This window comes from Cololabis saira, chromosome 5 (genome assembly GCF_033807715.1).
Source record: "Cololabis saira isolate AMF1-May2022 chromosome 5, fColSai1.1, whole genome shotgun sequence".
In the NCBI taxonomy this organism is placed as follows: domain Eukaryota; kingdom Metazoa; phylum Chordata; class Actinopteri; order Beloniformes; family Belonidae; genus Cololabis; species Cololabis saira.
Window position 1 is genome coordinate 19,981,543 of NC_084591.1, and position 27,562 is coordinate 20,009,104.

At 41.4% G+C, this 27,562-nt stretch overlaps 1 protein-coding gene across 1 annotated transcript; it reads right to left on the reverse strand.

Moving 5' to 3' along the window:
• Positions 1-124: 124 nt before the first annotated feature.
• Positions 125-27,342, reverse strand: slc7a5 (solute carrier family 7 member 5). The gene is made up of 10 exons (XM_061721147.1): positions 26,670-27,342; positions 22,767-22,892; positions 9,315-9,420; positions 7,482-7,526; positions 7,254-7,377; positions 4,554-4,657; positions 4,354-4,450; positions 3,946-4,095; positions 1,380-1,557; positions 125-553 (listed from the first exon to the last, which is right to left on the reverse strand). Exons 1-10 carry the CDS (start codon positions 27,208-27,210, stop codon positions 501-503), a joined length of 1,524 nt encoding a protein of 507 aa, XP_061577131.1. The 5' UTR covers positions 27,211-27,342; the 3' UTR covers positions 125-500.
• Between the last annotated feature and the right edge of the window lie 220 nt (positions 27,343-27,562).

Below are 27,562 nucleotides of genomic sequence, written 5' to 3' on the forward strand. Positions count from 1 at the left end.
TACCTACAGCAGCAGACGACAACACGAGTCACATCACAGACGACATCGTAGCACCAACGAGCGACAACGCGTGCAACGCAGGCTTTCAAAATAAAACCGCTAAAAGTATGTGATGAGTCCGACTCAATCCTCACGAACACTTGCCTCAGTCCAGTTCCTTCAGAGACAAGCGGATCAATCACATAAAACAAAGAAAATATTTGTAAAAACAACAACCCATACATAACTACTAACAGTAGTGCCTAAAATAAGAACAAATGACTCAAAAATGTCAGTAACTTAAGAAACAGAGAAATAGTTGCAGACAAAAAAAAAGACAATTCGTCGGGTCCTTATCAGCCCGCTACAGACAAGGTGTGTGTGTGTGCGTCTGTGAGGATGGGGTGGAGTGAAAGATGCCAACAGAGGTCAAGCTTCTTCAGTTGTGATGTCAGAGCCCAGAGGTCACTTTCGGTGCAATCTGATTGGCTACTGGCTGAAGTAAAAGGTGAGGGCTTTTATTACTGCTGAGGCACGACCTCCATGATCTTCTGACACCAGGCCGTCGTCCAGACTGAAAAACACACACCAGACGCTCAGTGTTACGCTTCAGCCGTGTTTCTGTTGAAACGTTTCATCACAAAATCAAGATGAGCATCACAAACACATTTATCAGTAACTAGACACACACCGCCAATACAGTTTTTATACAATTTTAGAGTCTGGACTAAGAAATATGAAATACCACTTTGGGTTAAAGAGCAATTAAATGCTTGAATAAATAAAAATGATTATGAAAAACTTAGATAAACGCATTGAGCTGTTCAACTACAGTTTAACAAAATACATTTTATTTTGAAAATTTTGCCTCTAAAATTTGCCTTTGTATTCAACATTTGGGGAAATAATATTTAAATAAACAAACCAAAGGACATCAGAACTATTGCTATTTAAAACTGTGTCAACTCATTTTTATATCATATTGTAGAATTTAATTTTAATTTCAAAGTCCTGATTATGTACTTATTGATACATTTATTATTTTTACTTTATGAACCAACTTCAAGAATAAAGTGACAATTTAGACTTAAAGTAAAAATAATTTAGACATATTTACCAACCCATTAAAAAAAAAAGAGTGACACTTAACTTTTTTGAATTGATTATCTCAAAGAGCAAAAGAAATGATATAAAACTGTGAAGAAGAACTTAATAAATGCTCTGGTGATGTTTCGGCCAAATGTTCAAACTTTCATGCACAATTTTGAGACGCCCCCCCCCCCCCCCCCCCTCCCAAACATATTCCAATCCAGCTTTCTCTTCTTACTAAAATAGATTAGAGCAAATTGTAGCATATTTTAAAGCTTAGTTTAGTTTGAAGAGCCGAGCGTTGTACTCACAGATTCCATTGAGCATCCACTTGGGTTTGTTCTTCCACCACACGCCGATGAAGTAGACGGGCAGGCCCGTGCCGATGATGGCGAAGCCGATGCCGCACTCCTTCGGAGTCTTCCAGAAAGACACGATGATGAGGAAGAAGCAGGCGAGCACAAAGCTCACTGGCAGCAGGATGTTCACCTGCAGGGAAGGAGACGGCTCGAAATCAGGGGCGCTGCAGCTTTATTTTACTCAAGGAACAGCTCACCGTTTGAGAAAGAGACTTGATTGCTACAAAATGTTAATTAAAAAAAATTAATAATAATTTAACTAAAGATATGTAAAAAAGAGATTGAAACAGGGCTGGTGTCTGAGGAAGTGGGAAAGATGGATAAGGTACAATGTGTTTGTATGATCATCATTCAGTTACTGGAATGCCCACTGTTTGTTTATCTATTCTCTCATATCCTATCACATCCTCTTGTGTAAAGAGATTTGAGTGACAGCAAGGTTTAACTTGATATTCTGTTTCATTTGTTTACTTTTTTTCTTCTTCTTTCTTTTGGGTCCTTAATGGCATTTGTATCGCTTATGGAAATTCAGATGCATTAGGTTCTGCATCAATTGTGAGACAGAGGGTGAGATGAGAGAAATTGTGATATTTCTTTTTCTGTCATCTTTCTATTTCTTCTTCTTCGACCTTTGAGAAATCTTAATAAAAAGAGAATTAAAGAAAAAAAAAAAAGAGAGAGAAAGAGACTTGCTCCATTTCTAGGTGAGGAAACTGACAGCAAGGGCTCCTCATATAACCTAAACCTACCCCGCCCCCAGTTATAACCTTCTACAATGAACCTCTGAACAGACTTAAATCAGGAAAACTGCTGCAATCAGGGATTCATTTGAATTGAACATAAACATTTGAACTGAACATAGTTTTAAAGTTGAATTATCCGGTTCTACTACACAGATAGCATGACATCAGTTTTTTTAGTGCAAATCAAGAAACCTACAGGTTACTGGTCTAATATTCAGATGTGATGCACTATTGTGGGCGGGGCCAGTGAGTGACAGCGGTGTTCTCTCAGGTGTTTGTGTTCGTTGTAACCACGTGTCACCAGTACAACCTCCATCTTGTATCTAGTCATGTATTCTGTTTTGATATGCATCCCTGTTTGGTTTGGAAGAACTTGACGAGTCTGCACAAAATAATTAGATCCCATCCAACAATTTGGGGATGAACTAAAAACTATGGGTCAAGCGTCACTGGTTTGGTCTATCGGTAGCCAGAAAGGTCCAGAAGTGGGATGCAGAGTCCTTGCAGAGGCATGGGTCTCTACAGCTTGTATACACCAGGTTTTAGCTATCCAGGAGTGTACGTAAAAAGGCCTCACAGCCTTCAAACATTCAGCTGCTTTTGCCGTTGCACAGTCTGCATACATCAAACGTGACGTAGTCAAGTTCTTAGATTAAACATTTGCAGAGACTTTATAAGTGCTAAAATTGCATACTGTGTTGCTGCTTTCAGTGCAAAAGATTTCTCATGTGGCTGCTCGGCGTGTTCAGGCACCCACATGCTTTCGCTCAAGTAGAGCGAATGTAAACTGAGGTCATTATTAATCAGCTCGGTTACTGAGGCCTGTGGGTCTCGTTGCCAATAATATTCATCTACAAATCAAAGTATGCGACTGTCTGGCCGCTCCACTGCCAATCTGCTGAGCAGCAGGAATGTGACAGTCAGAGAAAAGAGGAAGAAATAGAGTGGGAGAGAGAGAGATGGAGGTCAGCGGAGAGACAGTGTCAGCACTGTCCCACCACTCTCTCTCACACACACACACACACACACACACACACACACACACACACACACTGTACTGAACCAATACATCCATCTGCCTCGGCCCTTCATCACACACAACACAAACACAGCTACAATAGTCCTCTGTGCTTCGGGGAGTCCTGCAGCAACCGGTTCAGTCAGGAAACACGTGCACTGTTTGTGTTTCCATCACTTCCGATGGCTTTACACGTGCAAACTCTTGATTTTCTGGGAAATAACCGTGATCAGAGCCAAAAAATCTAATTTTCAGCCTTAACCCATAACATGTATGGTAAATGTGGTTTTCTCTGCGAAAAGGACGTACATTCCCTAAATGTGAAGGAGTGTCCAAATGAAAGTCCTCCCAACTTGAATAATGCATATAAAGACATAAAACTAGTCAGATGTAAGAGTCTGACAAGCTTTTCTTCTGTTCCTTAAACTGCGATCAGTCGCTATTCGACTGAGTGGCCCTGAATGGATCTTTGTTGGTTGCAGGAGCAACAGCAGAAACATTTAGTGCAGCCAAAAGTAACTTAAGTGGGAGTCAATGGTAACAAGCACAAAGAGAGGATCTGATATCTCCTGACTGCTTCCGGGTTCTTCTATGGGGCCTTCTCTTTTTACAGTTCATTCAAGGCTGAAAAGAGGTGTAGCTGCTGAACAAGTGAAACAAGAAGACCGAGTGCATGGGGCCGATACTACTGTACGTTCTGAGATTTAACCCGGCCATATGTCCCGACTGTTCATTCATTTCCTCAGGGGTCACTCACTTTGATCGGTCGTTCCAGCTCCGGTTTCTTGACCCGAAGCCACATCATTCCAATGATCGCCAAGGCGATGCACAGCCAATTGAAGAAGCTGAAGAAGTTTATGACGGAGAAGATGTCGTTGGACAAGGCGTACAGCAGCGTCATCAAACACTGAAGAGAGAAGAGCGAGGGAGGGAAGCTGTTAGAGCTCCAGCACACAAAAACAGATGACCTTTGTGGATTCAGATATACATCAGGTATATATCTGCAGAGAATAAAATGTCAAAGATTAACTCTTCACTATTTAAAATAAATGGTGTATTTGATAAACGTGGAATGAACTGTGACATAAGATCTCTTTGTTTTAACTTATTTCAATAAAAAAAAGAAAGAAAATAGGGGAAAAAAGGCAAAATAAGAAGTACATACAGTGAATAAAAGTGAGGGGAGCGGCGTGAGCAGAGTGGGGTGGATCATTGACAGCAGGCTGGGCAGGTGTCCTTCCCGGGAACCCACAAAGAACAACCTGAGAAGACACACGAGGGGCTCATGGGGGATGTTCTTGAGGTCCTCTGCTGCTAAACCTGACTCTTAATTCTGGGTTTTGTTTTCCGTGAAGTGTGTCTCACCTGGATGAGGTGAACAAAGAGCCGTTAACCGATCCGAAGCACGACAGCCCCACAAACACCGGGATGATCCACGCCATGGGGCCCAGGTAGTAGTTTCCAAAGTCCTGCAAGACACACGTGTGGGTTCTATCATAAGCTGAGTGTTTTGGTAAAGCTGAACCAAATAACAGCAACATACTGCCATTATGAATGAGAGAGATATGTGGTACAGGAAGGGTCAGCCATTATTATCCATTTAAAAGGCAAACTAAGTGGTTATTGTTGCCTTGTTCTGACAGAGCCTGAAGGTGTGTAGCACCAACATATAACCACAGAAGAAATTTCAGAAATACACCAGTTCACACTTCTAGCAGGTCATGAGATATAAGCGACATGATTACTGGTGTAGAATATAACATCAGTGAAAGAATATCCAGCTTTGTGAGTTTTAATTTCAAGGTTGCAGGTAACAGGTCTAATATGCTAACCAAATATCTACTACATTTCCTAAGTACGTTTTACTATGATAAGTTGTTTTTTAATAGAATTTTCTAAACGTTAAATATTACATTTTTAGTTGCTTGAATTGGGACTAAAAACAATAGACAAAACAAACAGCTGGACTCTGATATTTGAAACTATAAACTAAACTTAGAGCTTAGTGCTGATTAGTGTCACCCAGTTACTTTAATTCAGATTCAGACGACTTTATTAAACCCTTTGGGAGGTTCCCTCGGGGAAATTGACATCTCCATCTCACACACACAGCACTGTCATATACAAATCATCATATTCCCCGAAACACGGGCCGACGAGTAGCGGCAATCTTTAACTTCAGTCTTCACATAAAATCTAAACCTAAATGCGAATATAATACGTTCGAAAGCCTCACGGTTAACTCTAAAACTCCCGGGCTGGAAATCAGAGATGCCAGTTTTATTAGTGGTAGTGTACCGGCCTTCTGCTGGTGCTTATCTAGAGTTTCTGTCTAAATGTTCAGATTTCCTATCTGCTTTATTGATCAGTACAGAAAAATTCATCATAATGGGTGACTTTAACATTCATATGGATGTTGAAAGCGATAATCTTCAATTAGCTTTCAATTCTCTTCTAGAATCAATGGGTATCTCACAAAAAGTGGAGAAAACCGACGCACTGTTTTAATCATACTCTCGATCTCGTTCTCACCCACGGTGTTGATCACGATAATCTGTTGGTGTCGCCTGTAAACTCCCTCTTGTCCGACCATTATTTAATAACGTTTGAATTTAATATTGTCGATGTTGAAGCGCAAAATAGGAGGTATTATTTTAGCAGATGGTTGTCCGATGAAGCTATTGCTAAATTTAAGGAGGCCATTGCTCATCTTAGGACAGTGGAAAATAGTGAAGTAGTCGACGCCAGTGACCTGGGTTCTGCCTCTGCAGATGTTGATTTCCTTGCTAGTAACACTGCTGATTTGCTTCACTCAGCTTTAGATGCAGTTGCTCCTTTGAAAAGGAGGGTTTCCAACCATAGGAGATAACTCCCTGGTATAATTCAGATATCTGCATGTTGAAAAAAAACGTGTGTAAAATGGAAAGGAAGTGGTACTCTTGTAAGTCTGTAGACTCCTATCGTGAATGGAAAGACTTTCTAATAATATATAAAAAAGCCCTTCGCAAAGTCAGAAGAGCTTATTATTCATCGCTGATAGAAGATAACAAAAGTAACCCACGTTTTCTGTTCAGCATTGTAGCCAGGCTGACAAAGAGTCACAACTCTGTTGAGCTGTGCATTCCTGCAGCTCTCGGTTGTGAAGACTTTATGAGCTTCTTTAACAGTAAAATCATCAAAATTAGAGAAGATATCAATCAGGCATATGGCTAAAGTAAGGTTTAATAACAATAACTCAGATGAGGGTGATGAACTGAGGGAATGCTGGGAGTTGTAGGTTCAGAACAAATGATCAGAAGGCTGGTGACGCTGACCGTGGTAGCAAACGAGGAACGGGGATGACGTTATCTTCCATCAAGATTTGTCGTTTAATCAGCTTATTAAATCAGGTTTGTAAAACAGCATTTTTCCATCTCCGTAATATCACAAAGATTAGGAAAATCCTCTTGCAGAGTGATACGGAAAAACTAGTTCATGCGTTTGTATCTTCTAGACTAGATTACTGTAATGTGTTATTAGCAGGATGTCCAAGTACCATTGGCAATATATCTGTGCCTCTCCTCTCTCTGTTCTTCATTCTCTCTGTCTGTTCTCTCTTTTCCTGCTCTGCCCAGCTGGCCTCCAGCAGGAGGCTCCCCCCTTATGATTCAGGTCCTGCTCAAGGTTTCTTCACTCCTAAAGGGGAGTTTTCCTTGCCACTGTTTGGCTTAAGGTTTTTTTAAGTTTTTTTTTTTGTTATGTTTATGTAATAATGGCTCGAGGGTCAGGTTCTGGTCTCTGGAAAGCACTTAGAGACAACTTTTATGTAAATAATATTGAATTGAAATGAATTAAAAGCTGCTTCATAAAGTTTCAGTCTTTGAAAGATCATATGGGGATTTTTTTTTCACAGACTATTTTTGTTTTACCTTTTTGTGATGTCCAATCAGTCTATAATCAGTATAAGTACTAAGATATTTAAATATCTTCCTGAAAGGTTACAGGCCTCAAGTCAAGGGACAGGTTAATACTCTGCCTGTGTGCGGCGCCCTTAACAGACACAGCTCAGTTTCCGTGTGCACGCACCACAGCGACAGCCTCCGAGTTGAGCATCTGATCCGGGGTGAGGGTGGTGAAATATGCCAAGTTGGTCAGAACATACACCACTGTCACTATGGGTAGGGAGATGATGATGGCTAGAGGAAGGTTTCTGAGAACGGCAAACGGAGAGAGCAAGTCAGAAGGACAGAAACTTTTAACTGCTCTTCTCCAAACTTTTATTATTGAAGAGAATTTAAAAATCATGCAGCTCACCGGTAAGGATCAATCATTTCCTCGGTAACAAAATTCAAGTAATTCCTGGAAGTAGAAGTGGTGACAATTAGACATGGTGCAGTTATCAACCAAAGCAAAGCCCATAGTAGGAATATATTATGGAAAAAAACCCATAACAAATGCATTGGTTTTAATTACTGGGTGCTATATATGCATTCAAACCTGAGAATGTTTTGTTTGCTGCACATAACTAACAAAACGAGTATTTTTCAGTACGCACATCCCGATGACACCAGGAAGCATGGTTTTGACTTCTTTCATTATGACATGACAACATCTAAATGCTCCACGTCTGGGATTTTTAATACCATCAAAACACACCATGTCGGTGATTTGTAAAGTCAACATTCCACAGTAAATGACCTACTCTGTTTCCCCAAACACCAGGGTCACCGGATCATTTGAATCCCGTCTGATTCAGTAGCTCAGTAAAGCGCGGACAGCAAACTCTTCTCTCGTCCCCTTCCCTGCCTCTTGTCATACTATATTATGGCTTTAGCGTATATCCACCGCATAAAAGAAATAATCTGATACTTTTAGCTGATAAAAAAAATGAATCAACATTCACGCGGAGACTTATTAAACAAGAAGTCCAGATCCACAGAAGACCAACAATAAAATGACGACATGCGTGGTTGCATCAAGCAGCTAAATACTTTTCTTTCATCAAACTCAAAGCCTCTGTGAGGCATAAAACCTTCAGGCTTCAACAAGTCGTCGCTGAAATCCATCTCCGGGGTGTCTGATAAGAAGCTTTTGACTAAATATTCTAAATAAATGTTAGATAAAATATAATTGTTCAATAAAACACAAGGGATTCATGTCTGTGAATTATGAATGAATGAATGAATGAATGAATGAATGAATGAATGAATGAATGAATGATTGTTTATTTCGTTCAGCAGCAACATCATAAAAAAAGAACAAACATGAACAAAACAGAAAAAATAAATTAAACTATGGCTGAACGAAAAGGGTTTGGCAGAAGCATAGCTTTTAGGCGCCAAACCCTTGTTTACTATTCAAAATTTGACAAACAAACAAAACATATTCTAGTAATACAGTACTTTATAGTACTACAACAATGTATATTAACATATATATCCAGAACTTTACCAAAATTACAATGTATATTAACATAGGCTATATATCCAAAACTTTACCAAAATTACACAAGAATACACTAATATGATTGTACACATAATTATATAAATATATCTACACATGCATACCTTCTTGCATGCATACATACATACATACATGCATACATACATACACACCCTACAGATATACCCGAATACACACCCACATACATACCCATGCATGCACATGTAGCCATAAACACAAGGATTATGTACCCAAATAATCCAAACTACTATTAACTGAACGAGAAAAAAAAATAAAGTAATAAACTATAACATTTTATACTTTTCAAAAGTGCACCATTTAAACTTTTTTTTCAACTGGACAACACTTTTACTATCTTTTATTTCATCTGGTAAACTATTCCACATTTTTACTCCATAGACTGAAATACACATTGTTTTTAGCGTGGTACGAGCACTTGGTTGTTTAAATTTCCCCTTCCCTCTGAGGTTATACTTTCCGTCCCTTTCCGCAAACATTTTTTGAAGATTATGTAATCTTCAAGATTATGGTAAAACATAGACTCTGCTAATCCAGCACGAAGTCGCCCTAACCATGAGAATTACTGCAGGTCAAGAGGTGATTTTAGTCCATTGTGATGAGCACAAAATACAGCAATTTGTAGAGCCTGTGATATAAAAATAACGGGTCCAAGTGTTGACTCACCAGCCTCCGTAGGCAAACAGGCCGCTGTAGAGGGCCAACCCGATGTTGCCAAACTCATAGTTGGACCTCTTGAAGGAATTCTCTGGAAGAAGCTCCTCCACACCACCTGGAAGAATGAAGTGGGATCAGACAAGACAAAAGACAGGCCTAAACCCCTCCGTCTGTACCGTAGCTCTGCAGGCAGGTTCAACTGCGTGTCTGAGATGTGGAGCAATATCTGAAACAGAGATGTATACAAAACCACAGATCCCTGCAGAGGCAGCAAAGACGATTGCTGAGCTTAAATGTGGATCGTGGAAGCGCTGCAGAGGTTCTGGAGATCAGACGGGCTGAGACGGCCAATAACTGACCCAGACGGCTGCACTGCTCTGTCGGCCTACCTGAGGCACTCATGGCTTTATCGGACGGAGCCAGACGGGAGGAGATAACCATATTCTTCAATAACTGGCTTAAATAAAAAACTAAGCCATTAAACTTATGATTAAACTTGCTGTAATATTTTCCATTATGACATTGTAAACTTTATTATCCCAGATGGGCAATTTGTTCTCCAGTCAGCAATGTTGACAATTAAATTACCACAAACACACACACACACAGTGACATGTCACAAAGTGCTGTTGAGAGCGACAATACTGGCAGGCACAGCTGAATGTTTAAACCTGTTCGTCCTGCACCTCAGCAAACCTAAGTTACAGCTAAAAACACGCTGTGACTTTCTTCTAACTGTAAGGCTGAGAGTTCATCAAACTGCCTTCCAGCCACCTGCACATCCTCACTATGTAGTCCATCTCGTTTTTACTTTTCATAGAGAGGGACACAAACCAGCAGATACAAGAAAAAGTTAACAGACCTAATAAAACAAGAATTAAAAAAAAAAAAACATAATTCTTATATCTTTAATTTTTAGTATATTAAAAACAAAAACAATGGGCAAAAAAAAGCATGGTGAAGTTTAACTCGCATATATTCCTGCCCCCTTCCCCGTCGTTTTACCTCACATATCTACTCATGGCAGAGTCCATGATTAACAAATGTACTATGTCCGTCCCGTAACAGTAATACCTGGAAACAGTTCTGTCAGTACAGTACTACGAATCCAAGCTGAACTCAGTCCATTTCACAACTCAAACATAATCTTTACCCATTCCCAAAGGATGAATAACCTCTCGTCCATGTCATAACTATACATCCCATCTTGTACATCTTTAATATATCATTAATATATAATTTTTCAAAAGTCTGAACTGTTCCACATGATTTCATTTAATCACTGAGGTTATTCTATAAATTAACTCCTTTTGTTGTAACATAGTGATACTGTGTGTTCGTTCTTATCATTATCATTCTTATGTTTTTATATTCTTATGTTTCTAACATGCATGAACCCCGTAAAGAATAAACACTCAAATGAAGCAACCCCTGGATACTTTGTGGTACTTTTTGATTGATTATTTTACACATAAATTGTCCTGTTTTAAAGTCAACTAGATCTCAGAACTGAAGTGTTTTTAATTTGATGAAGAGTTGGTTGGTTGGTTGGTTGGTTGGTTGGTTGGTTGGTTGGTTGGTTGGTTGGTTGGTTGGTTGGTTGGTTGGTTGGTTGGTTGGTTGGTTGGTTGGTTGGTTGGTTGGTTGGTTGGTTGGTTGGTTGGTTGGTTGGTTGGTTGGTTGTCTGTACAATAGTCCACAAATACTTGTTACATGCACCACCTCAACAGTCTGGTCATGAATGGATGAAGGGAGGACAAGAGAAGAGAATCAATGATCATCTCTTTCATTATTGCAACATTGATGTTCAAAAAGGAGCGTTTTCAGCAGGCAATGAAAGGGGCCACTAACGGGGTCTGGCAGTTAAGAAATCAATAAGCCAGCAAATCGAGCCCACCCTGCAAGCCGCTCTGCTAAAATATTCACTTAATATAGTATGTGAGGCTCTTTGAGCCACAGCCTCTATTTCTGATGGGGAGATATCACAAAACAAACAGTTGCACAAAATAACCTGCATTTTCCATCAGGTATCGGAGTCACAGTTGTTTGCAGATCTGCAAAAGCTGTGTAGTTTTTACTGTGATACTGAACGTAGACATTTGTCACAAATGTGCTGAACGAAAAACGTTTTTTTCTGAAAAATGTGACTTTTGTTTATTTGCAAAATATGCCAGTTGAAATGGTGAAGATACGCTCCCTGCTTCAAATAACAGTATTAAGGGTTTTAAACCCATAGACTTTGGTTACTTTGAGAGGAAACCCCAGCGGGAGCCGCTCCCTAGTGTCGGGTGGAAGTGAAGGATTACAACATCATCTGCATCAACTCTGTTGGCTTCTCAGACGCTTTGGTTGAGTCTCTCTGCCAATCAGCAGCACGGTCCAGTCAACCTGCATGGCTACTGAAGCAGTTGTTCTGCTCCTGGTTTCCTTTTACGTGCTACTACTGGTGTTTCTTTTTGTTGAATGAAGATGGACCTGGTGGAGCGGGTTGCAGGGACCTAAATTGTGGCATTTACAGTACAGTTTGGGAGGACTTTTCAGAACAAGGACCATCCAACCATCGGCCAAGATGAAGAGCAGCTGGACCGTAAGATATCAGAGGCTGTCAACACCGTAACGTTTGAAGACGACAGAGAAAAAGAAATGGAGAAGACTTGTAACTCTGACTGTAAATGCTACGTAACATGGGACACAGTCCCCAGAACCTCGTACGTGATCGGAGGGAGTGAGATCTGCAGGAAAACAGTTTCTCCTCATGGGGGGAGGTTCAGACCGTTCAGGTTAGCCACTTCATGCTCCAAACATTACTGTTAGCTAGCTCACTGTTGTCATTTTGGTCACTTAAACTCGCATATAGGCACTGGAAACAGTGTTTTTCTGTTAGGCTGTTTTTAATAAACAGAAAAACTTTCACCCTTAAGTAAAACGAAAGAGAACTGGTTCTGTCTTATGTGAACAGAAATGCAAATTATCTACACAACGATTTGCAATAAGAACTATAAGCTGTTGTAGGAGGTTTAAATGTTACAATAAGAGAAACAGCTATTAACTTGAATAAACCAAAATCATGTGAAATTTAGCTAGTATTTACTGTAATGCTTATGCTGTGGCATTGTGATTGGATGTATCAAGCTAACCTACCCCAAGTGAGTGCTTTACGAGATCAACTTCCAGTTAGAACATTACATGCCCATTACATGCACATTACATGCCCATTACATGCACAGCAGCAGAAGTCCCGGCCAGGAGGAGCACACAAGCATGATGGTCTGATCTCACTATTTTCACTATTGTTAGGGTTGTAGATTTATTTCCCATCTGAGGCAGTTTGCAAAGTTTAATAATCTAGCCAAGTCGGCTAGATTACTGTAATGCTCTGTACGTAATGGTTCGGGGATCTTCTACTGCTCATCTGCAGAGGGTTCAGACCGCAGCCGCACACCTTGTATCTGGCCCAGATCAACAAAATGTGTTGTTTTTTTTCCCCCTTTCTATTTTATTTTTTATGTCAATGGAAAATTCTGCTTTTTATTATGTTTTAAATGTTGTGGTCTTTTTATTTGCTTAACTTACAGCGCTGTGGCCCAGTGTAGCAGCTTCAAGTGCTTTATAAATGAAGATGGGATGGTGCAGCCCCTGTAGGGTTGGAAGAATGTGGGGCAATACTGTAGATGTGTATACAACATGTGAGCATTTATGAATAAATCTCTTGCTTGTGGCCTGACAAAAGTCAAGTTATTGCCTCTGCATTTCTCCCTAATCAGTTCAAAAAGTGGGATAAGATTAGATTAACATTTATTACAACCCTTTTTCCTTCTGGTGACCTCCTGGAATCTCCTCACAGTTCCTTCACAGTTCCTTTTGAAAACCATTTAAGTGATGTTTATCACGCTAATTCATGCAAATGTGGACAGCTTTTGTTACAACCTGGCACATCTGGCACACCTGGCTCCCAGGAGGGTCTTGATCCTTGAAAACTTTGAGGTCAGATTTCTCACAAAACTAGCTTGGGGAATGCCAACATTCAAGTGGTCACATCATCAATTATTTTCAGATTACTGTGTTAGACATCGTTGGAAAGCTTATAAACTACACTTTCTGAACCTTACATAACTCAAAATGACCCTCGGGAGACTTGTTCCTGGTTTTTCCACAGCTGGACACATTTCTTACTGTTTCTGCCTTTTGCTATGTATTGTTAACATGCATTTACTGTAATGAACTTGAATAATTTGTATAAAAAGTGCTCTGATGATGCTGGCTGGGAATTAATGTGAAATCTAAATCAGCATCACAGAATTACAGATTAAATGGACTACAAAGAGGTTGTAACAAAAGAGCGTGTCTTATTGGAGAACTAAAATGCTTTTAACCGCCGTCCAGTGGTATTATTTTACAAATGCACTGCTGAAGTTGTGTTTGGAGCTCATACACATGTAAATCACTCCAGGCTGAAGCTTAGAGAATTAGTGAGATTCTGCTCCCTGTGTTTTTCTCCGACCCCCTGGTTCCTGCCGGTTTGTGGGGATCTGTGCCACATTCCGGCTCCCCTCGACGTGGATGCACATTCTCAGACATGGCGACGGTTGCTAAACCAACCGCTCAGGGCTGTGTTGGTACAGGGAGGGTTAGCCCTAAGCCAGCGCGCGGCGTGGGAAACACCCGGCTACTGTGACGTCTGTCAGACAGTTTCATGATGAGCAACATTAGCCTGAGTAATTCAGTCGATTATTCAGCTGCTCCAGATTCGGGTGTAAACATTCGTTTCTTCCGTGTCATAGGACATGGATATAGTTACAGGTGCTTCTCTTCCCAGTTAGTTTTAGTACTTTAAATAATCTCAACTGGCTTATTCAGAGGGATTTTGCAGCATGGCACTGCTACTTGAACTGCTCCTCTGCATAACGCTCCATTTAGTTGAAATAAGAGGCTAATGTGGACTGCAGACAGGACGGTCCTGTACACTGAAGTTGTGCAAAATGATGTCTGAAATTGTGCTGAAACAACCAAGGTAGCTAATGACATTTAGACATTGCTTTTGAATTGTGGATCAACAGAATCATTAGGAACAGCAAACTACTGAAGCTGGCCTTGATAAAGTAGTTAGCACCCTCATCTTAAGATTTTGTTGCACAGCCTTGTGAGGTATTCAAGTGATTTCTGGCACCCTCACTGAGACTTCTGCACCTGTAGACAGGTGTTCTGGTCCACCCCTCGTAAACAAACTGCTCCTGTTGTCTCGGGTTTGAAGGGTTTCTGCTTCACACTTCATGGTTCAGCTCTTTTCACAGACTTTCAACAGGATGTGGATCAGGACTCATAGAAGACAACTTAGGAAAAGCCCAATATCTTTCTGTTTATTGGCTCATCCGTTTGATGTATTATCCATAACCTGTGACTGAGACCAAGCTCTCTGGTACTGGGCAGCACATTCCCCTCCAGGAGGCATCAATAGTCTTGAAATGTCATAGTGACCTGCACAGAGTCAAGACAGCCTGTGCCAGATACAGCAAAGCAGCTCCAGAACAAAACTGAGCCTCCTCCATGTTTCACTGCAGCATTTTCTGTAAATGCTTCACTTTTGCATTCGTGAACATAGAGTTATGTGAGTGGCCAGAAAGCTCCAGTTTTGTCCCATCTATCCAAATGACAGTCACCCAGAAACTTTGTGGCATGTCGATACGCATTTAGGCATGGGACGATATGAAAATTTCATATCACGATATTAGTGGACAAAAATATCACGATTACGATATTATCACGATATTAGCGTGTCGCTTATAAAATTCTTAAAATGCAAGGAAAAACACTAACCGTGGATCCACTGGTTCCTTCAGAACATTTATTCTCAAATCATTCTCAACACAGTGACACTTGAGGTAGAGAACAAATAGTGTACTGTAAATGTTATGCATTACAAAGTGTAAACTATAGTACCGGTACCGGTACTTATTTGAACTTTCTTTTTTTGTAAGAAAATACTTCCCTGAGAGTCGAAAGAAATAAGTGACAAATAGAAATAAAGTGACAAAGTAGAGCCAAATGCACACTGATTGTATTACTCTCTGAAACTTTAACAGTGGCTGGCTGCCTGCTACTTAGTACGGCTCTCTGGAAAAATAATAAAATAAAGGCACTGCTCTGTAGTATACAAAACAAAAGCTGCATGGCCAACACAAAGATTGAGTGAAAATAAAGTGCCACAGTAGTCAAATGCACACGGATTGTACTACTCTCTGAAAAAATATTAAATAAATAATAATAAATAATATCAATAAAATACATGAAAAAAATAACACTGGCTTCTACCTGGCTGGTAGCCTTGTGTGACCAAAAAATAAAAAAAAAATAAATAAAAAATAAAAAAAAATAAATAAAAAAAATTTGGCGATAATTACAGTACCCCACGATAACGTTATCGCGGCCGTTTTTTAATCGCAATATACGATAATATCGTATATCGCCCCATGCCTATACGCAGTTTGACAAATTCCAGTCTCAAGTATAGTAAATATACAGCAGGGGCCTCTCCAAACTGTCAAAAATGTAAGACTACTTTAGGAACAAGATTGCACCATCTTTGGGAATGTGAAAAGTTTCAACGTTTCTGGCAAACTGTATGTGATGAGGTTGGTGTGATAATTGAACAACAATTACAGCCAAACCCACTATGTCTATTGGGATGTTTCCCTGAGTCACTAAGACGGCATAAAAACACTATACAGTTTTTGCTTATGTTGGGCCGAAAGGCTATTATGACTAAGTGGGTGGGAGAAGAACTTCCCTCAACACATCTGTGGAAGTCGTTGATAGCAGACTATAATTCTTTGGAAAGACTGAGATTTGGAATTAATGGTCAGAGGAGTCTTTTTACAGCAACATTTGGCAAAGTGTTGGAGCACCTGGGAACTGCCTGAAACGTTGGATTCACTGAGGACCCTGAGAATCATTGCTGTGCATTTTTTCTGGATCTGCTACATATTTCAAATTATTTGTATATATACACTGCACATGTATAATTTTGAAAATGTATAATAAAAAGAATGTTCAAAAAACAAAAAAAAATTAGACAATTATTATCCACTTTGGTTCAAGCAGTGATGGACGGTGAGATCAGACACTGATGCACCTTGACGTTTGAGTTCACCTTGAATCTCTTTGGAAGTTGTTCGGGACTCTTTGGTTTCCATTCGTATTATCGTTTCTTCAGTTTTTCTCGTGTGCAGTCCAGGGAGGTTGGCTACAGTGGGGCCAAAACTTCTGACTGAAATTTCCAACGGTAGTCGCAGGAACGTCACACTGCGCGAGACGATCGTCTCACCTTTCCCTTCAACATGCTTGTGTAGAATTTCCTTCCTGAATTCCTCAGACAAATCTCTCCTTTACTTTCCCTGGTCCATGTTCAGCACGGGGAACACAGTGATACCAGACAGACAGCAGCGTGACTAATTCTGACCCTTCAGTTCAAAATACTTTATCAATCCCTGAAGGATCAATAACACCTGGGATGTTATTTACAGGACACACTTTTCTTTTTTTATAGGGATATAAACTAATTTACCCAGGCCCGTCTTTCATTCCCAAGCTGTTTTTCATTTCCACCTCAGATGTCAAACGCACAAATCCTGCGATCGGCCTTCAGGTCAGATTTTGAAAGTGCATTTTCTTAGCTCGCCGAACCTCCTGCTCCTCTCGCAGCTTTCAGTGATGATTAAAATCTGTGAATCGCCTGATTTATTTTTCACGGTGGTGAAATCTCACTCATCTGCTCTTTCTTCTCCCCCTCACTGAGGGGAAGCTTTTGGACTCAAACAGACTGCACTCGGCCGTGACATTTTCTAATTTCTAAGTTCTGGGTAAAAAGTCTCCCGGGAGCTTATTTGTTGGAAGAACTTTCTTCAGTAATATAGGTGAACGGCTATCTTTACAAAATGCTCCTCAAACTCCGTGTGAGAACGAGAACACACTCCCACGTGGACCACCACAAACTAAACTGCATTCCTGCATCTATTTATTGCTTTATTCTCAAAGTCTCCCCAACTGCACAAGAGCTGAATAGTTGAATAACTTATTCTTTGGGAAATAAGACCATTGCCTTTCTTGTCTGTTTCAACAAAAAATTAAACAGATGTCACTCATATCAGTGTTTACTGCAGAGCCAGAACTGTGAGCAGGTTAGGTGGGGACAAATCTTTTAGAACAGAAACCTCTTTTATCTATGTTTTTTTTAAACTTAACAATAACAAAACGTGTGGAGGTTAAGTGGAGGCCCCGTAACTCTTTAAAACCCACAAATTGCCACTAAGATCTCTGCACAAATAAAGCAGATACGTTTATAAATTTGAAAGTGCATATTTACAGTTTGGACTGAATAAAGCTTAGCGGTATTGGGTCTATATGATCATTTACACTGGAAGTGTAAAACAAAGTGGGATCTTAAACGCACTGTGAATGGAAACATATGTAGTAACACACTGGATTAGGCTGTGAAAGTTCCCTTGAGTCTTGTTCTGTGTCTGACTGAACAGATACCAGGAGACTGGGCCAGGATTGTTCAGAGTGTCTCAATATCAAAAGAATGTGTTTGTGAACCATCTCACCAGCTATTTATTACATTTGTCATTGTTTTATGTTGTTTTTTTTGCTTAAGAATGAAATAAATTACACAGAAAAGACCTCTCCCAGCCAGCTGCACATAGTGTACCACATGTAAGTAAATACTTTGTGTGAGCGAGTTTACGTTCAATACTAAACTACAGTTAAAGGCAAAAGCATTACAAGGATTAGCTCTAATCTTAAAACCGAGATGAATGAAGATTGCTTTTCTCTGCAGTGGGAGTAAACCAACTCTGAATAAGTCCTTGTAAAAAAAAAAAAAAAACACCCTTTTAATTAGCAAAGATGGAGTCAAGCTGGTGTTAAAGCCGTTTCTCAGCAGCAGATTGTTAAATAGGTCTTAGTTTGCATGAATTCATATTTAATACCTCACGGAACCATAGATATATGCAGATTAAGAAAGTTAAAAAGGTTCAAGCACAGATCTCCACATTGAAAGTGAAAGGAAAGAAGAGGAGATGAGCTCATCTGAAGGTTTCACTTCCAAAGAGTGCAGCTGATTAGATTACACTGATCTCTAATCAGACAGAGCTCCATCAACAGGTGGGAGGAAACCTGGCAACATTCCTATCCAATTAATTACAGCTATTCTAACAGTATATCCTCTAGTACTCAATATGATGCTGGATTTTTATTCCAGCTCCTGAAACAACCAGATAATCATCCAGTTATCAATAATATTTGGTTCTTAACCAACTCAAGCGTGCGCTTCAGTGTGCACTCCAACCACCAATCAGGAGTCAGGGAGAGCTACGGCAGCCAGAACTACACCTCTGTTTGCTGATATAATCCCCGCCGCGCTGCGGGTCTTTATCTAAAGCTACATAATGAGAGGGGTCTCGGATAGACGCTTATTGGAGGCAGCGCACTGACAAAGACGAGCAGTAAAAGGCTTTAAGAAAGGCATCAGACATGAGTACTGAAGGAGCAGAATTACAAATGAGATGAATGTATCTCCGTGATCCAGGAAGAAACCACAGCAGATGTCAGACTCAAGAGATCTGTATCTACCTCAGGTGGATTAGGAACTGCTCAGGAAGAGGAGTAACAGCACCCCCTGCTTCTGTTCAGGACAAAATGAGGAGCTCAAGCTTGTTATTTGTATTAGTGATATCCAGTTGAGTCCAGATACACTAGATTTAGATGTTCAGCCTGGACATGGTCAGAGATAAATAAATAAGTACATGAGCATCTGGTAGATTTTGATTGAAGAATTTGTACGATTTTACTGAAATCAAATCATTTTTTGCTCTTTTCCTTTTTTGCCTAATGCCCTCATCTTCACTGATGTATTAGTTATTATTTTTAGTTTTTTATTCACTTAGTTGTTGTTGTTTTTTTTAATTTATGTTATTTGTGAAATTATTTCTTGGAAAAAGGGGCAGATCAGATAAGATTCTTCTTCTTTCTGCTCCCTTTTCATTCACAATTTAAGAACATTTGTATTTGTATTGAATTGTTTTATTTTTTTGAATGAAATAAAGAATAAATGAATGAAAAATGAAATGAATGTATTAAGACATAAACTTAAGACTCCATATATCCTGCACAGATGCTGCTAACCTGTGATTCAGGTTTGTTCCTACTCCAAACACAAAGTCTCCAGCACAACTCGAGTTTCAACTCTGATGTTATCCCTCAAATTAGTTATGAAAGCCAATAAATAATGTAAATGGTGGCAAGTGCACTCTGTAGATATTCCACATAAATGTAGGAAAAAAAATTAAAATAAAAAAAAATCTAATCACTCTTAGTCTGAGTGAAACTGAGCTTTTGGAGTCCGTCAGAACGACGCTGCAGACGTGTTACACTGGAAGTCCATGGCTTCATTCGTGCGTAGGCCTCCCGCTGCTGACCTGCCGGGTTAAAGCCGCCTTCCTCACTCTCCCTCCATCCCGACCTCCGTTTGTCCTCCCCGTCAGAACAGCCCCCCCGTGATTGAGGCCCCGAGTGCCCACCGGTCAGCTGGTCTGGGAACTGTGACCTCCCACCTCCGCACATGCAGGCGGTCGGCCGTGTTCATGCAGGACTGGAGCTTGACATTGACTCAGAAACTCCAGGAAATGCTGGATACACGCCAAGGACAGCAGTTTCTGGTTTGGTTTTAATTTGTTGATGTTTCAGAGGGCAAAACTCAGATTTGTATCATTTAGCAGCTGACAGGGAGAAAATAACAGAAAACAGAAGGCTGACCTCCCTCTAAGAGCACATGCTGAAGTTAATTAAGATCCAGCAACAAGAATTTGACAGAGTGATGGCAACAATTAAGGGGTATGGATTCATATCTAACGCCCTCCAAAAGTATGTTAACGTCAAAATCCAGTACAAACTGGACTCTAGTTCGCACCTTAGCTTTGTTTTCCATTTAAATATATAATTATTGTTGCAGTTTTAGGATGTGCCGAGTTCGTCTTGAAGGTCTCCTGTAAGAATGTTGTACGTCTCTGCAAACGCCCGTCATCCCTGAGGGCGAAGCATCTGCGCAGTCTCAATCTGCAGAACAATGCCGGGTTTCTTTACCAGAATTGTTTTTGAAGTCCATCTCAATCTAAAGCGGCTCAGCAGATGTGTCAGGTAGGTGTTTGGGTTCTAGTTAAACTGCTGAATCTTACAGCGTGGCTAGAGTTTAGTGTCTGGTGTTAACTCGGTAGGGGCAAGGTCATATATGTTCAAAACAGAGGACGCACAGGCTACAGAGAGGAAATAAATGGGAAACCTTCTCAAAGGAATCTTTCTTTAAGGGAACAAAAAATGCTGCAGCGAGATGAGACAAAACAATATGTATTTGCAAAACTTGCTCTGTATGTGTCTATGTTCACCCCAGATGTCTGTTGTCCTCCCTAATCGAGGTTTCAGCTCCAGTGTTTTGTCTAGAAGAACAAGGGTATTATTCCACCTCTGATACTCACACGCAGTCTCGTTTAATCAACCCACATGTGGTGAACCTCTGGAACTGACACTTTGCACAACTGTGTCTGTTTCAGTTCTTATCAACAAATGGCTGCAGTCAAATTGAGAACTTATATCCAAGTTTTTCTGCGACTTCAGTCTTGCAGCAACTCATGAGCAGACTTCCAAAGGAAAGGAGCTTTTTGTTCCACTTCAGAGGTATTGTGAGGTTTCTCTAATGTCCTCACGTCGCCACCGGATCCTCATTACGGCCACAAGATGCCAAGATGGCTGCGATAAAAGTTGGGCAGCAATCCAGGAGGCTGCACCTCCACGGGTTGCAGGTGTAGAGGAGAACCAAGACGGGACGACCACGACAAGCTCAGGGAGACGGGGGGGTCAATAGACTGGGCCGATACTCGCGGTTCAACCTAAACCGTATCTGATTTTAGGATCATTACTCACTTTAGAGGGCGTGTGTTTGTGTATGCTGAGCAAAATAGGCAAAACAACTGTGTTTTTAGAGAGGAAAAAAAATCTCCCACTGGAGTTGAAGTTGTGATTATATAAAGGATGGTACTGAGCCAGCAGGTTGCTTTCTGGATAAAAGTAACCACGTCCTGCTTCAGGTCCTGTGGCGCCCAGACACCGCTCCGTCACAGCTGGAATGTTCCTGCACAAAGTCCTGCTTCATCTATTGAACGTTTGCTTTTGTAGACGACGTGCAGGGGAGCTTTGTGAGCCGCTGCACGTTTGTTGAATGTTTTACTCTGCTTTTGTGTTTCTCTGAAGTGAACGGTGGACAAATACAGAACCAGAGTGTAAGTGGTGATGCTCCAGCAGAACGGCTCGCAGAAGGGTCACGGGTTCGTAAAAACTCCACCGAAAACGGTAAAGCAGCATGGGAAGAAGAAGATACGCCGCAGCCAGGTGATGGCAAGCACTTTAGTAAAGGGTTATCAGCGAGGATGAGCTCCTCCAGATGTCTTGGCAGTTTGCTGGTCTGGATCAATTAATGCCATGGAGGAACGACATTGGCAACGATCCTAAAGAAATAACCTTTTCGGCCCTTCAACCTAGGAGGGGTTACATAACCGCCTCTGAACCGCCTCTGAACCGCAGCACCTTGAAGTCAATGGAAGAAGACCATGACTTCTTCTGTATACCAGAGAATACTGGAGTCAAACGAGAGACCATCTTTTCCAAAGATAGAGCTCGGCTGGTCCTTGCAACAGGACAACAGTCACAGACTTATCTGCAAGTCTACGACACAATGTGCAAAGGAAGAACATAATCAATGTCAAAGGCCACAGTTTGCTTAAAGAAAAAAATAAGTGTTTGCATCCTCAATAATCTGAAACAATATTGATCTGAATAATGCAATAATAAAGAAAATACTTATTCCAAGTTGTTGTTGCTAAAGCTGGTTTTACAAACACCCCCCCACACACACACACACACACACACACACACACACACACACACACACACACACACACACACACACACACACACACACACACACACACACACACACACACACACACACACACACACACACACACACACACACACACACACACACACACACACACACACACACACACACACACACACACACACACACACACACACACACACACACACACAGTTTTTGTGTTGCTTAATCAGGGATTTTATTCTACTTCATTTTAAGGCCAACATATTCCAGCATTTTATACTAAATATATCTCATCCTGACTAAAATAGCATTCCCTAAAAACATTAATTTGCATATTTTAACCTGATGTTTTTATTCTAAATGTCAAGTGGAAGCATTGAACTTGTCAGCTGTGTACTTGTCAAACAGTGGAAGGTGATTCAACGAGCGACAAAAACCTGCACCTGATCAAACAGGACGCTTTTGGGATTTTGTGTGTGTGTGTGTGTGTGTGTGTGTGTGTGTGTGTGTGTTACCTTGGCCAAGTTTGACGAAGCCGATAATGATGATGAGAGCGAGCGCCAGCAGCTTGGCCGCAGCAAAGAAGTCCTGCACTCTGGTGGCCGCTTTCACGCTGTAGCAGTTCACGAACGTCAGCAGGACTGCAGAGACGGACAGACACAGGGACGGTGACTTGAGGAGGCAGCATCCTTCTGAAAAGGCTCTCTGGCATCATTCCTCTCGTTTGCAGCCGAGAGGCCTCTTCACTCTGTTGTGACTCAGAAGCCCCAACCTGAATGACACCGGGCCTGCAGAACACACTGCAAGCTGTCATTGTTTTAAATGAAAAGAAAAACAATCTCACACACACACTTTAAGGGGCAGAAAAGATGTGAAACGGAGACAAATGCAGACAACATTTGTGTAAGAGTAAACAGTTTGTCCTTATTCCATCTGCTCAACCTTGGAGATAGCAACAGTGTATTTGTCTCCTGTGTATCTCTCATGGCACGATGCAATCAGGTGAGGAATTCACTGTTATGGAAAACAAATCCTCAGTAGAATCTAATCTTCTTCCCAGTCTTGACCCCTGCATCGCATTCACACACACCGCATTGCTCTCGTCCCTTCCTGCTAACTGTTCTTGAGGAGGCCCAGAATCCTGGACCCCATTAAAAGTGATTAACTAAAGTAGCAGGCCTCCTCAAAAGCTCCTAAATCAGGTCGGGCCCACAACAGAGAGACGAGCAGCACAATGAGGCTCTGTGTGGGAGAACCCAGACAAAGGGAAAGGGGCCATGTACAGTGGAGGACTGACACACACTTGGTATCCACACAGACACAGGCCTCCGCGCACAAATGCATAATACTTGGACTGAACTTTTGCAAGTACGGACAAACTGATGTGACTGAGGCAATATAACAGGAAACGATAACCTTTAAAAACAGACCCGTGGCACTATATGTAAGAGTCTCTGGTTTTTAGTCCCTTCAAGACCACGATGACGCAACTACACACACACACACACACACTTCAGCTTCTGTCATGTGGTCACAGGCAGGATTTAAACTACAGTCAACCTGCGGATTACCACACACACACACAGTGTAATGAGTATTCACAGAATAGAAAGAGTGTGTGTTTTCCTGTATATATGCGTGGGTGTGTGTGTATATATATATATATATATATATATATATATATATATATATATATATATATATATATATATATATATATATATATATAAAAACTTGTGTGTGAGTAGTAAGTGGGTCAGAAGTACCTGTGGCACGTAACAATCAAATGCATCCTACGAGAGCAGACTGGCACTGGCACTAACTCGCTGAAGCAGCCAATAATCCAGAGTTAATCTGGTTAAGAATCTCAGACAAGGTTCAAAAGGGTGCATGAGTTTGTGAAATCATTTTAACTTTTTGGGGAACTGGACTGAGATGAAGAAGGGGGCGCGGGGTTCAGGGATGGCTGGTATTTATTGTCATGCTTTTATCCGTGATTTTTATTGTCAGGTAATAAAACACATGGTGCAACATTCAGCTGTTTAGATTGCTGTACAAATGAAGTCGACATTTTAAAATGAATGAAAGTCCAGCAGAACTCTCCAAGAATAAAGGATGTAGGTCTGGATGGGATTAAACTGGCTGATTATAACTTTTGAAGTGTTAACCATTAAAGTCTTTTCACTTGTCCTTTGGAAATAAATAAAAACGCATTTTTAATTCCTTTTTTTTATTTCACTAGTATTTTTTTTTTAATTTATTTTATGTCAGACAAGAGGGAAACGTACTTTGGATTTCTTGTATTTTTTGGGATGAAAAATTGACAATAAAGATGACTTTGAAGACTACTGTACAATATTTTTTTAATTATAGCTAAAACACAAACAAAAGAATCATTTAAAAGCATAAATCCTGCATCACTACATTTAAATGATTTAATTTGACTCTGATTTGACTCTGTTCATTTAATACAAAATCTTACTGCTGGTCTACAAAGCACTGAATGGTCTTGGACCAAAATACATGCTGGATCTGTTAGTTCAGGGGTGTCCAAAGTCGGTCCTCGAGGGCCCGTGTCCTGCATGTTTTAGATGTGTCCCTTTTTTTATCAAACCGTGATACAAGGAGCTTGGTCACCAACAGAACTATCCAGACTCCGATGACAAGGTGGTGATGATTGTTATTTTGAATCCGGTGTGTTGATGCAGGGAAACAACTAAAACGTGCAGGACTGCAGCCCTCAAGGACCGACTTTGGACACCCCTGTGTTAGTTCCCTATGAAGCTCCCAGACCCCTGAGGTTCATCTGGATCTGGTTTGTTGTGGTTCCCAAGAACAAGAACCAAGCAAGGTGAGGCAGCGTTCAGTTATTCTGCTCCTCACCGGTGGAACAATTAAATACTGACCTGCTGGACTCTACTGCCCTTACTTTTTAACAACTTGTGCTTTTTATCATAATTTTATTTGTTATTTCTATTATTCTACCTCTTTTCTTATCATTTTATTTGTTATTTAGGTTTTAATTGTGTCTGGCCGCTTTTAATGTTGATGTAAAGCACTTTGAATTACCTTGTGTTGAATTATGCTATACAAATAAACTTGCCTTACATTAATTTCCTGTATCATAGAAAACTTTTGTTGTGTTTATATTCACATTAGGCTATGGTAACTTTTTTTTTTTTTTTTTTTTTTTAACTTTCTTGAGTTAGTATCTGCAGCGTTGTGGCTTCTTAAACCACAGATTAATTCATAGAAGGAATAACATTAAACTATATGTGTGAGCATCAGCGTGGGGATGACGTAACAAGGCGCCACTTTTCACCATTATCAGCGGGAGGCGCGCGAGGACAAACTGTACTTTTTAACCGCATAAGCAGCGCACACGTGCTGCGGGAGAAACCCCCATGCACCCATCTGTGCACGACTCTTAAAGGGGACCTATTATGGCATATAATCCCTAGTTTAAACAGGCCCTGAAGGTCTAAAACAGAAATATCCAAGAAAAAGAAAAACTTAAGAGAGAGAGGGAAATTTAAAGAAGGGAATTCAAAACATGTTTCTGCCTGTTGGAGATGAGCCAGTGTTTTGTTTTTCTTTTCAAAGTGGCCTGAATAATGATTTATCCATCAAATGTTTGGCACACCTCTAAAGATTTTCTGTATGTTTACCATTTATAGTTAAATGCATATGCAATTTTGTAATTTGATTTTTTTTTTTTTTTTAAAGGTGATACCTTAAAGGGGACCTATTATGGCATCTAATCCTTATTTTAAAAAGGACTTGAATGTCTTAAAAACAAGCTTTGGATTGTTTGCTAAACAAATTAGAAATTCAGCCTCTGAGCCATGTCTTTATCTTTCTGTTCTGTGCTTTCTGTTCCATGTGTGCGCACAGAGCAAGGAAAAAGAGCATTCACATACCCTGCCCCTTATACGTGGAACAAACTTCAAAAGGATGTAAAAATAACAGAACTTATTACACTGAGTGATTTTAAGTCTAGAATGAGTGCACTTGAGACAGCATCTCTGATTTGTAACTGTTTTAAATGATCTCCATTTTTTGTTTCATTTGATTTTAATATTTCATATTACACCTCTGTACATTTTAATATCTGAAATCTTGTGCTGTCTCTTGGCCAGGACACCCTTGCAAATTTGCAAGATTTTTGCAGATTTTTAATCTCAATTGGTTTCTTTTCCTGGTTAAATAAAAAAAAAAACGAATTCTCTTTGAGGTGTGTTTGTTTGAGACAGGTGGCTTCCTCTCATAACCACCACCCCCCTCCCCCTGCTGCAGGTGTCCCGCATCACACAGGTAAGCGCAGCACGGAGTTGCATCAGCCCGCGGCTCTAGTGCTCTGGTTCTCGGCTCTAGTGCTCTGGTCCCCAGCTCTAGTTCTCTGGTTCTCTGGTACTCACGGATGCACAGGCACGCCACCAGCTTGGCGCCCGTCTCCGGCACGGGGCACACCGGGAACAGCGGCTTCAGCAGGTATGTGGCGAACACGTAGGCGACGATGTACTGCGAGGACGGGCGGATGATGAGCAGCTCGATCCACAGCTTGAGGAAGGCCGGCAGAGAGCCGTACACCTCCAGGATGTAGGCGTAGTCCCCCCCGGACTTGCTGATGGTGGTGCCCAGCTCGGCGTAGCACAGCGCCCCCACCGTGGAGAAGACCCCGCACACCGCCCAGATGACCAGCGACAGCCCGGCCGAGCCCGCCTCCCGCACCACGCCGGTGGGCGTCACGAAGATGCCCGAGCCGATGATGGTGCCCACGATGATGGCCACGCCGTTCAGCAGCGTGATGTTCCTCTGCAGGGCCACCCCGGCGCCCTGCTCCCCCGGGGCCGGGCTGCAGCTGGAGGAGGAGGTCAGCATCCTCTCCGAGGCCCCCGGGTCGTCCTCCCTCTCCCTGCTGCTGCAGGAGCCGGAGCTTCGCTTCTTCACCCCCGACATCCCTGCTCTGGCTCTGGCTCTGGCTCTGGCTCTGGCGGGGCTCTGGTGGAGAGAGAGGTCTGACTGGCAGCCGCTCCACGAGGTGTTCACGCTGCCGGGGCTGCTGTGAGTAAGAGTGGCGTGGCCGTCTTGTACCTCCGCTCCGTCATCATGATAACCCTCCTCCAGCAGGGACGGCCCCTGGCAGCGCGGCCGGAGCTTTAGCGCCCCCCGGCGGCGGCCCGGCGGTACTGCAGCGGTCCCCGCAGCATCAACCGGGTTTGACAGGGGCGCCTGTTAAAATGTTTCATAGGGGGGGCCCGATGGGGCCACTTAAATTCTTGGGGTGGACACCAAAACTAAAAGCCATCAT

Coding starts and splice junctions, on each gene's coding strand:
- slc7a5 (XM_061721147.1), bottom strand. CDS start 27,210: ATGTCGGGGGTGAAGAAGCGAAGCTCCGGCTCCTGCAGCAGCAGGGAG. Junction 4,451..4,553: donor TCTTTGTTCACCTCATCCAG/GTGAGACACACT, acceptor GTGTCTTCTCAG/GTTGTTCTTTGTGGGTTCCC. Junction 1,558..3,945: donor AGCTGGAACGACCGATCAAA/GTGAGTGACCCC, acceptor CCTTCCCTGCAG/GTGAACATCCTGCTGCCAGT.